Source organism: Piliocolobus tephrosceles, chromosome 14 (genome assembly GCF_002776525.5).
Source record: "Piliocolobus tephrosceles isolate RC106 chromosome 14, ASM277652v3, whole genome shotgun sequence".
Lineage (NCBI taxonomy): Eukaryota > Metazoa > Chordata > Mammalia > Primates > Cercopithecidae > Piliocolobus > Piliocolobus tephrosceles.
In genome coordinates this window covers 33,420,483-33,432,724 of record NC_045447.1, presented here as the reverse complement: position 1 = coordinate 33,432,724, position 12,242 = coordinate 33,420,483, and the positions used below count along the sequence as shown (strand labels likewise).

The 12,242-nt window shown below is 36.1% G+C and overlaps 1 protein-coding gene across 11 annotated transcripts in view; it reads left to right on the top strand.

The window, feature by feature from the left end:
* FKTN (fukutin) overlaps positions 1–12,242 on the top strand; it is a 75,830-nt gene that overhangs the window by 33,115 nt on the left and 30,473 nt on the right. For all 11 annotated transcript variants that reach the window (XR_002729651.1, XR_002729653.1, XM_023202339.1 and 8 more), the window contains one exon: positions 1,276–1,408. Coding sequence is in view for 9 of the 11 variants with exons in the window: in XM_023202339.1 (XP_023058107.1) it covers positions 1,276–1,408 (133 nt within the window). In the remaining 2 variants the exon portion in view is untranslated. The remainder of the gene's footprint in view (positions 1–1,275; positions 1,409–12,242) is intronic.

Genomic DNA, 12,242 nt, shown 5'->3' with positions numbered 1-12,242 from the left:
CAGTAAATATTTGTAAGGATTTTCACATTAAAAACTCCTTCTTAGCAACTTCCAGTGAGATAATTCTTATCTGTTACACTTGAGAAGTGCAAGAGTATGTTTATTCTTGCCTTCTTTAAAAAAAATATATTATATATATGTTTTCTCTCTTTCTATCTGGAATCATGTGAGATTGCCTTCTTGTTAGTACTTAAAGTCACATATTTGAGAATGACTGAAAAAGGTATTCAAAACTGAAGTCTTCTATATTTTTTGTGTATTGAAAGTCAAAACTTTTCTGAACCAAGCCATATTTTCAAAATGAAATGACCAAAAAAAAAAAAAAAAATAAGTAGAGATGGAGAAAAATACTTTGTTTTTATTATTGACTTCTCTTATTTGAATCAAAAATTTTAGTACTCACTGTTCTCTTACCACTTTTTTGCATGTTTTTTTCTTATTCTGTATTTCGAATAACCTTCTTTAGGGAGACATTATCTTTTAGTTTTTTAAAGCTTTACGAATTTATTTCAAAGTTTAATAACTCAGTAAAGTTCAAAATTGTCAGTTACTTATTAAATATAAATGTGTAACAATAGATAAAAGCTATCTAGATTGTACAATTTTATATGAATAGGAATGGAAAACTCTCAAATAATATTTTTGGAGTACGGGATCCAAAATACATAAGATAGATTTGCAGATTACAATTTTACCCATTAATGAGATTCTCAGGCCATTGTAATTAACTTGTGTGACTTAAGTGTTAAAAACATTTACTTCTCTAAAAGTAAACTGATAATTAAAAATTATGTCACAAAATTTTTGTTTCTCCTTAAAATGCCAAAGTGTATATGAACAAGTACAAATATATTAATATATAAATACATTAACCAAAATAATTAAAACTGAACTGTTTGATGTCAGATTTTTCAAGGTCTTATTAAAATTGCTAATTGATATCTGATGTAATTGATGAAACTATGCTTGATGTTTAGTTATTTTGCCAATGTTTAATATTTGTAAGAGGCTGCCAGTATTCTGGGTTAAATCCTTTTAATAAATCTTTTTAAATTATTTATTATTATTATTATTATTTTAAATTTTACTTTAAGTAGTGGGATACATGTACTGAACATGCAGGTTTGTTACATAGGTATACATGTGCCATGGTAGTTTGCTGCACCTGTCAACCTGTTATCTAGGTTTTAAGCTCTACATGCATTAGGTATTTGTCAGTGGTCTTCCTCCCCTTTTCCCCGACCCTCATTAATAAATCTTAACTTTTGTTTTCAGGCCAGAGTTACAGCAAGTTACTGTTGATGGACTGGAAGTTCTCATTCCAAAGGATCCAATGCACTTTGTAGAAGAAGTACCACACTCTAGGTTTATTGAGTGTAGATATAAAGAAGCTCGAGCATTCTTTCAGGTTAGAGACAACCAAATGTGTACTTGTAAATTAAAGAAAATGTTGGGATTATTTTTTAATATTTGAAGGTGGGAAGATGAAGGGGCTTATGGAAAATAGAAAAGTAAACATCCTTTTTTGATATGTCTCTTTTCTTCTAGATTGTTTTCTTTCAGTTTTTTAAAAAGTAGATTAAAAATTAACCTTAAGAAACTATTTTCTAAGTCAATAGGTTGATACTTATTTATTATTTGAATAACTTTAATAGGTTTAGCACTGGCTTCTGCCTTGAGTTAAGATAGCCCATTAACTTTGTAAAAAGTGGTGTATTTTCAGTCCAAGTAGGATAAAGCCACTATAGAAGATGGACTATGTAGATTTAGAAGACTTCATGAAAATACAGTTTGTTTCAGAGTTGGCATTGAATATGATTTTTTTTTTGCATTTATGAAGGTTTTTGAAGATAAGTGCTACACAAAGACCAAGCGCTTTTAAAACTTTATTCTCTTGCTGCAGCTTTCAATTCAATACACATTTATTGTGTTCCCCTGGCTTCTGGCCCTGGGGATATAAAAATGATTTTGAGAGGCATGAAAGTTCAGCTCTAAGAGATGACATGAAACACAGAGATACAGTGAAAACAGGCAAATTTACAGTGGCGTTTTGGTACCCGAATTTTTTCACTTGCCCTTTATTTTCTGGGGTTCCCTGCCAAGAAAGCTGTATCCATGAGGGATATAAAAATGAAGTATGTTACTGTCAAGTGCCCAAGACCCACAAATCTGAGGTTTCTCTAATCCATTGTACTGGCACCTAAAGCCGAGTGGCACCTAAACCCAAGTGGACCTTCCTAACCCTGTTTCCTTAAGTCATTGTGGAGCTGTGAAATTTATGCAGCCAGCCTCATGAATAAAAAGCTGAAAAGCCACATGCGTGGGTGGGCCTACTCTAGTAGAAAAGTGCTGCCTGACATATGCCTACCACATAATAACAGGAAGTAGAAGAGATGGAGTTTTGTGCTTAAACTTGACTGCTCTTCCTGTCCTAAGGGAGTTTGCTGTGGTTGTCATGTCTATTATAGCAATTATCACAGTGAATTATGAATATCTTTCTCATCCTCTTACCAAAATTTTATGAACTGCTTGATAACAGGAGTGTTCTTTTATTTACTTGTGTTGGCCCAGTATCTACTGTACCTGGCACAAAGAAAAGCTCCAGTAGGGTCAGTTTTCAAATTAAAGTGAACATAGATGTATTTGAACACTTGATGGCGCCAAACAGTCTTAAATGTAATGCTTTGGTGTAAAACAAGCAATGAATTAATCTAATAGATCTCATAAAGCAGCCTCCTGTCTTTTTTTAAAATAATTTTTAAAAAGCACTTTTAAATACATAAAAGCTGCAAGTACAGTACCAATAGCTTTTTTTTTTTTTTTTTTTTCTGAACCACTTGGGAGTAAGATGTTGACCAGATGTCCCACAATTTCAAAAAATTTAGTATTCTTTAAAACAGAGGAACATTCTCTACATGTCCTGATATGAAAGCTAGGAAATTAACATGTACATTTTTACCATTTAATCCCTATTCAAGTTTTGTCAGTTGTCCCAGTAATAACCTTTGTAATAAAAGGATTCGATTCAAAATCACACGTTGTCTTAATTTTCCTGTCTCCTTAATCTTCTTCAGTCTGGGACAGTTTCTCAGTTCTTTTATTACTTTCATGACTAATACTTCTGAAGGTTACAAGCCAGATGTTTTGTGCAGTGTGCCTCATTTGGGGTTTGTCTGGGGGTTCCTCATGGTAGATTTAGCTCATACTTCTTTAGAAGGTATAGAAGTGGTACTGTGCTCTCATTACATCTCACTGGGCACTGCATAATTTTGATTTGTCCCATTACTGTTGATATTCACATTGTTCACCTGATTAAAGTGGTATCTGAAACTTCATATCTTTACCACTATGAAGTTTCTGGTTTTTTCTTTTATAATAATAAGCATCTGGCAAGAAGTTACTTTAAAACTATGTAAATATTGTTTTCCTCATTACATTTTCAATTTATTTGTTCATATCAATATAAATTCATGGTTTCCTATTTTACCCTATGGGTTATAGTCCATTATTTTCATTATGTATTTTGATCTTCAGATTGTTCCATATTTGGCCAGTAGAAACTCCTTCACAATGCTGTGTCTTTTTACTTGTCTCCATTATTTTTTGAACACTTTATTACTTTTTGGCACTATAAGATATTCTGGGTTCATCTTATAATTTTCCTACCTCCACCCTGAGATCAGCCATTTCTTTAAGTCCTATTTCCTTTTAGAAGCCAAGACCTGGATGCCAGGTGTACCCATTGCTATTTGGGTTTTGCTGCAGAAAGTTTCTCTCAGTGGACAGGGGTAGGTTGTGTATGTCTGTGTGTATTTATTTCTGTATCTATGTATTGAAACCTCTGAGTTCACAATGATATCTCCAGTCCAAAGTTCCAATTAAACAACAGAGTTCATTTCCATATTTGCAACTCCCTTCTCAAATCGTGAGAAACCTGACTCCCATTGTCCTTAATGTTTACTTAGTTGTTCAGTCGCCCTGTATGTAACCAGTCTTCCAACACGTGTCCTCCCCTTCCTGCCCCCACCACATGGCTGTTCTTCTCACCCTACCTGGGCACTGCTATATCCTGCTGGACTGCACCCAGGTAGAGGCACTCTTCTTACCCTGTTCAGGTGACTTCCCATACCTGGCTGCTTTTCTGCAGAGAGGCTCTCCTCACCCTGCTTGGGCCCTGACTGCCCACCCTGGACACTCTCCTACCCTCTTCATGTGGGTGCTCTCATTACCTGCCCAGGCTCTGATACCCCATATCAGGCAATCCCTTTGCACAAAAACCTTTCTTGCTCTGCCCCATCTAATGGTTTTAGTATCGAATAGTTCAGGAAGAGAGGCAGACTTTATTTACTTTTAATTATTTTCTCAATCTACCATGAAGTTCAAAAACTAGAATAGTATACATTATCCTCAATTTGATTTTGTTTTAGCAAAAACCATCACAAGATAATTAATGAGCTCCAGTCTGTTGAATATCAGTGAAAAACCAAAAGGAAAGTTGGAAATACCTGTACACCTGGCCTAGGAATATCTAGATAGCAACATTCTTGTTTTACTTCTACTAATTTTCTCTAAGATTTTGGGTGATTTTCTGAGCCTTGCTTTCCTCATCTACAATAAAAGTTGGTACCTTCTGTCATCTTATTCTTTGATATAAGATTTGTGCTTTTGGATTCCAGGATTCTTCTGGGGCTTTGTGTCCCTATTCATTGGCTGAACAGGAAAAATCAAACATGATATTTCAATTAGGATATTAATTTTGTCTTTTTTTTAGAGGTATAGTAATCCTGAGGTTTGTACTTGGGATTTATTTTTATTGGTTTACTTATTTATTTTTAAGTTCAGGGGTACAGGTGCAAGTTTGTTACCTAGGTAAATTTGTGTTGGGGGGGTTAGTTGTACAGATTATTTCACCACCCAAGTATTAAGCCTAGTACCTATTAGTTATTTTTCCCGATCCTCTCTCTCCTCCCACCCTCTAAAAGGACCTACTGTGTGTTGTTCCCCTCTATGTGTCCATGTGTTCTCATCATTTAGCTCCCACTTGTAAGTGAGAACACGAAGTATTTGGTTTTCTGTTCCTGTGTTAGTTTGCTAAAGATAATGGCCTTCAGCTCCATCCATGTCCCTGCAAAGAACATGATCTTGTTTATGGCTGCATAGTATTCCATGGTGTATATATACTACATTTTCTTTATCTAGTCTATCATTGATGAGCATTTAGATTGATTCCATGCCTTTGCTATTGTGAATAGTGCTGCAGGGAACACATATGTATGTGTCTTTATAATAGAATGCATGATTTATATTCCTTTCAGTATATACCTGATAATGGAATTGTTGGTTCAAACGGTATTTCTGTCTTTAGGTCATTGAGGAATAATCACACTGTCTTCCACAATGGTTGAACTAATTTACACTCCCACCAACCATGTATAAGTGTTCCTTTTTCTCCACAACCTCACCAATATCTGGGATTTTTTATTTTATTTTATTATTATTTTTTAACTTGTTATAGTAGCCATTCTGATTGGTATTAGATAGTATCTTATTGTTTTTTATTGCATTTTCTAATGATCAGTGATGTTGAACTTTTTTCATATGATTGTTAGCCACATGTATGTCTTTTGAAAAGTGTCTGTTCATGTCCTTTGCCCACTTTTTAATGGGGTTGTTTGGTTTTTTTCTTGTAAATTTGTTTAAGTTCCTGATAGATGCTGGATATTAGACCTAATATCTATGGTTTGCAAACCATAGTTTGCAAAAATATTCTCCCATTTCGTAGGTTATCTGTTCACTCTATTCATAGTTTCTTTTGCTATGCAGAAGCTCTTTATTTTAATTAGATCCTATCTGTCGTTTGCTTTTGTTGCAATTTCTTTTGGCCTGTGCCTATTTTTGCCTGTGCCTATGTCCTAAATGGTATTGCGTAGGTTGTCTTCCAGGGTTTTTATAGTTTTGGGTTTTACATTCAACTCTTTAATCTATCTTGTGCAGGATATTTTTAAATGAAAAAAAAAAAGTATGTATACTAAAATGTTTAAATTTTGTAACAGATGTTTAAGGTATATAGCTGTATGCATGTATGCACTTTAACACATACAAGGATCAGTTCTAAGAAATGGAATTTCGGGCCGGGTGCCATGGCTCATGCCTATAATCCTAGTACTTTGGGAGGCCAAGGTGGCTAGATTGCCTGAGCTCAGGAGTTTGAGACCTCTCTGGGTAACATGGCGAAACCCTGGCTCTACAAAAAATAAAAAAATTAGCTGGACATGGTTGTGTGCACTTGTAATTCTGGCTATTTGGGAGGCTGAGGTAGAAGAATCATTTGAATCCACAAGGTGGAGGTTGCAGTGAGCCAAGATCATGCCACTGCATTCCAGCCTGGGCAACAGAGCGAGGAGACTTTGTCTCCAAAAAAAAAAAAAAAAAAAGAAATGGAGTTTCTGAGAGAATCTTAGGAAAAGTAGATTGGGGTGGGAATATGTCCACATGGCGGCAGTACCAGCAAGAGGTACTATCAGACCTGATATTTTTGTAGAGCACGAATTTTTCATATCTGCTTTTTAATCCTTTCAGTCACTCTGTGTAATAAGGCAAGGATTATCGTAAATATATATGCACCCAATACAGGAGCACCCAGATTCATAAAGCAAGTCCTTAGAGACTTACAAAGAGACTTAGACTCCCATACAATAATAATGGGAGACTTCAACACTCCACTGTCAACATTAGACAGATCAACGAGACAGAAAGTTAACAAGGATATCCAGGAATTGAACTCAACTCTGCACCAAGCAGACCTAATAGACATCTATAGAACTCTCCACCCCAAATCAACAGAATATACATTCTTCTCAGCACCACATTGCACTTATTCCAAAATTGACCACATAATTGGAAGTAAAGCACTCCTCAACAAATGTAAAAGAACAGAAATTATAACAAACTGTCTCTCAGACCACAGTGCAGTCAAACTAGAACTCAGGACTAAGAAACTCAATCAAAACCGCTCAACTACATGGAAACTGAACAACCTGCTCCTGAATGACTACTGGGTACATAACGAAATGACAGCAGAAATAAAGATGTTCTTTGAAACCAATGAGAACAAAGATACAACATACCAGAATCTCTGGGACACATTTAAAGCAGTGTGTAGAGGGAAATTTATAGCACTAAATGCTCACAAGAGAAAGCAGGAAAGATCTAAAATTGACACCCTAACATCACAATTAAAAGAACTAGAGAGGCAAGAGCAAACACACTCAAAAGCTAGCAGAAGGCAAGAAATAACTAAGATCAGAGCAGAACTGAAGGAGATAGAGACACAAAAAACCCTCCAAAAAATCAATGAATCCAGGAGTTGGTTTTTTGAAAAGATCAACAAAATCGACAGACCGCTAGCAAGACTAATAAAGAAGAAAAGAGAGAGGAATCAAATAGATGCAATAAAAAATGATAAAGGGGATATCACCACCGACCCCACAGAAATACAAACTACCATCAGAGAATACTATAAACACCTCTATGCAAATCAACTAGAAAATCTAGAAGAAATGGATAATTTCCTGGACACTTACACTCTCCCAAGACTAAACCAGGAAGAAGTTGGATCCCTGAATAGACCAATAGCAGGCTCTGAAATTGAGGCAACAATTAATAGCCTACCCACCAAAAAAAGTCCAGGACCAGATGGATTCACAGCTGAATTCTACCAGAGGTACAAGGAGGAGCTGGTATCATTCCTTCTGAAACTATTCCAATCAATAGAAAAAGAGGGAATCCTCCCTAACTCATTTTATGAGGCCAACATCATCCTGATACCAAAGCCTGGCAGAGACACAACAAAAAAAGAAAATTTTAGACCAATCTCCCTGATGAACATCGATGCAAAAATCCTCAATAAAATACTGGCAAACCGGATTCAGCAGCACATCAAAAAGCTTATCCACCATGATCAAGTGGGCTTCATCCCTGGGATGCAAGGCTGGTTCAACATTGGCAAATCAATAAACGTAATCCAGCATATCAACAGAACCAAAGACAAGAACCACATGATTATCTCAATAGATGCAGAAAAGGCTTTTTGACAAAATTCAACAGCCCTTCATGCTAAAAACGCTCAATAAATTCGGTATTGATGGAACATACCTCAAAATAATAAGAGCTATTTATGACAAACCTACAGCTAATATCATACTGAATGGGCAAAAACTGGAAAAATTCCCTTTGAAAACTGGCACAAGACAGGGATGCCCTCTCTCACCACTCCTATTCAACATAGTGTTGGAAGTTCTGGCTAGGGCAATCAGGCAAGAGAAAGAAATCAAGGGTATTCAGTTAGGAAAAGAAGAAGTCAAATTGTCTCTGTTTGCAGATGACATGATTGTATATTTAGAAAACCCCATCGTCTCAGCCCAAAATCTCCTTAAGCTGATAAGCAACTTCAGCAAAGTCTCAGGATACAAAATTAATGTGCAAAAATCACAAGCATTCTTATACACCAGTAACAGACAAGCAGAGAGCCAAATCAGGAATGAACTTCCATTCACAATTGCTTCAAAGAGAATAAAATACCTAGGAATCCAACTTACAAGGGATGTAAAGGACCTCTTCAAGGAGAACTACAAACCACTGCTCAGTGAAATCAAAGAGGACACAAACAAATGGAAGAACATACCATGCTCATGGATAGGAAGAATCAATATCGTGAAAATGGCCATACTGCCCAAGGTTATTTATAGATTCAATGCCATCCCCATCAAGCTACCAATGAGTTTCTTCACAGAATTGGAAAAAACTGCTTTAAAGTTCATATGGAACCAAAAAAGAGCCCGCATTGCCAAGACAATCCTAAGTCAAAAGGACAAAGCTGGAGGTGTCACGCTACCTGACTTCAAACTATACTACAAGGCTACAGTAACCAAAACAGCATGGTACTGGTACCAAAACAGAGATATAGACCAATGGAACAGAACAGAGTCCTCAGAAATAATACCACACATCTACAGCCATCTGATCTTTGACAAACCTGAGAGAAACAAGAAATGGGGAAAGGATTCCCTATTTAATAAATGGTGCTGGGAAAATTGACTAGCCATAAGTAGAAAGCTGAAACTGGATCCTTTCCTTACTCCTTATACGAAGATTAATTCAAGATGGATTAGAGACTTAAACGTTAGACCTAATACCATAAAAACCCTAGAAGAAAATCTAGGTAGTACCATTCAGGACATAGGCATGGGCAAGGACTTCATGTCTAAAACACCAAAAGCAACGGCAGCAAAAGCCAAAATTGACAAATGGGATCTAATTAAACTAAAGAGCTTCTGCACAGCAAAAGAAACCACCATCAGAGTGAACAGGCAACCTACAGAATGGGAGAAAATTTTTGCAATCTACTCATCTGACAAAGGGCTAATATCCAGAATCTACAAAGAACTCAAACAAATATACAAGAAAAAAACAAACAACCCCATCAAAAAGTGGGCAAAGGATATGAACAGACATTTCTCAAAAGAAGACATTCATACATCCAACAGACACATGAAAAAATGCTCATCATCACTGGCCATCAAAGAAATGCAAATCAAAACCACAATGAGGTACCATCTCACACCAGTTAGAACGGCAATCATTAAAAAATCAGGAAACAACAGGTGTTGGAGAGGATGTGGAGAAATAGGAACACTTTTACACTGTTGGTGGGATTGTAAACTAGTTCAACCATTATGGAAAACAGTATGGCAATTCCTCAAGGATCTAGAACTAGATGTACCATATGACCCAGCCATCCCACTACTGGGTATATACCCAAAGGATTATAAATCATTCTACTACAAAGACACATGCACACGTATGTTTATTGCAGCACTATTCACAATAGCAAAGACTTGGAATCAACCCAAATGTCCATCTGTGACAGACTGGATTAAGAAAATGTGGCACATCTACACCATGGAATACTATGCAGCCATAAAAAAGGATGAGTTTGCGTCCTTTGTAGGGACATGGATGCAGCTGGAAACCATCATTCTTAGCAAACTATCACAAGAAGAGAAAACCAAACACCGCATGTTCTCACTCATAGGTGGGAACTGAACAATGAGATCACTTGGACTCGGGAAGGGGAACATCACACACTGGGGCCTATCATGGGGAGGGGGAGGGGGGAGGGATTGCATTGGGGAGTTATACCTGATATAAATGATGAATTGATGGGTGCTGACGAGTTGATGGGTGCAGCACACCAACACGGCACAAGTATACATATGTAACAAACCTGCACGTTATGCACATGTACCCTAGAACTTAAAGTATAATAAAATAAAATAAAAAAATAATAAAAAAATGAATAATCAAAAAAAAAAAAAAACAGGTAAGAAAATTGATCTTTCAAGATGTCAGTAACACAGTCATCGCTGGTTGAGCATGGACTAAATCGTAGGTCTCTACCTCTTAGCTCCAGGCTTTTCCTACTACAACGAGCATTAGAACATGTATCTCTCATTCCAGTCATTTATTGTAAGAACATTTATGGCTTTGAGGAAAGGGATGTATTCAAAATGAAGGATCGTGTGTAATTTGTATATTCTGTAGACAGTGACTTATCTGCAAGAAATTCTTCTTACTGAAGGTAGGGTACTTTTTGCTTAAGATTCGCATAGTCCATCAGGAATCTATTCTTGCCTACTATATTGTAAAAGAATTGCAGGATATTTTAGAATGTTGCAGGCCTGGGAGGGGCTTAGTCAATCATTTATTCATTTGCCCATTCATCAGTATGTGTTTTTCAGACATTATTTGCCAGGCATCATTCTAAACCTGTAGATATAGTGATGAAGGATGTAGTACTTGCCCTCAGGGAACCATCGTTACAGTCTAGTGGAGGGAATATCAAAGAAAATTGATGATTAGGATTAAATATGATATGAATTATAGTAAAAGTATTTACAAGTGGTAACTATCAGAAGCTTGTTATGGAAAAAGATAATTCATTTGTCTTTGTATATCTAGAACCAAACATAATTCTTTGTTCTACAAATGTTGAATAGAAACACTTCCTGAATAGGAACATTGGAAGAATAAATACATACGTCTTCCTGGGAAAATCGGGGAGTGTTTTGCAGAGGTTGGAGCTGAGACTTGAAAGATTTTATCGGTCAGGGCCATATCAGACAAAGGAAACAACAGGTGTGGAGGCTTGAAAAGTTGTGGTATATTTGAGGAGTTACAAGTTATTGTGGTATATTTGGGAGTTTACAAGTTGTAAAATGAAGTGTGAGGAGAGTGCAGATGAGGCTGGACCCCAGTAGTCAGGAACAAGAACACAGTGTTTATGTCCACCAGGACAAGAAGTTTAGATTTTGTCCCATAGGTAGCAAAGCATCACTGTAGAATTTAGAGTGCTTTCCTCAGCTCCAGAACACTCTAAAAATGAAGAGAATCAGAAAACCAAGATGAGTAAATGGTATCTATGGCCTTACAATTTGCAAGGCATTTTTCTCCTTTAATCTTCACAGCCGTCCTACGAAGTATAATAATTATCTTTAAACAAAAACAAGAAAATTAGATATAGGAGAGATTTGTTTATTCTTACATTATTTTATTCATTCAACAAATATTCAGGCAGTACTCTACCCACTGGAGATATAATGATAAAATGAATTCACTTTCCTTATAGAAAGTGAAGATGATGTGCATATGATCACAGCTAAAAAGAAGTATGCTAGATTTGATAATCTGATTCAAAATCTCAGGCTCTTTCTACTATACTACACAGTCTCTAAAGACCAATAGAAACACTGAATGGTGAAAACATTATTAAATTCATTTTGTTTCAGCTCTGTTTGTAGCTCTCATAATTAGCCTTATTTTATCCTGACTGTCCAGCTACTAAATTGCAATGTAGAGGAGGGAACTGATAAAAGGATGTCTCAGCCTTTGGGAATCGTGGTTCTATTCTTTCCCTTTAAATTTCTCTCCCCAAGAATCTACTCTTAATGTGTTCATTTTAATGTGGGACAAACACGTAACTATAAAATGTGATTTTTATAATAGAAAAAAGATTATATGGGGTTAGTTTTCTTTTTTTTCTCTCTTTTCTCTTTCCTTCTTTCCTTCTTTCTTTCCTTCTTTCCTTCTTTCCTTCCTTCCTTCCTTCCTTCCTTCTTTCCTTCCTTCCTTCTTTCTTTTTCTTTCTTTCTTTCTTTCTTTCTTTCTTTCTTTCTTTCTTTCTT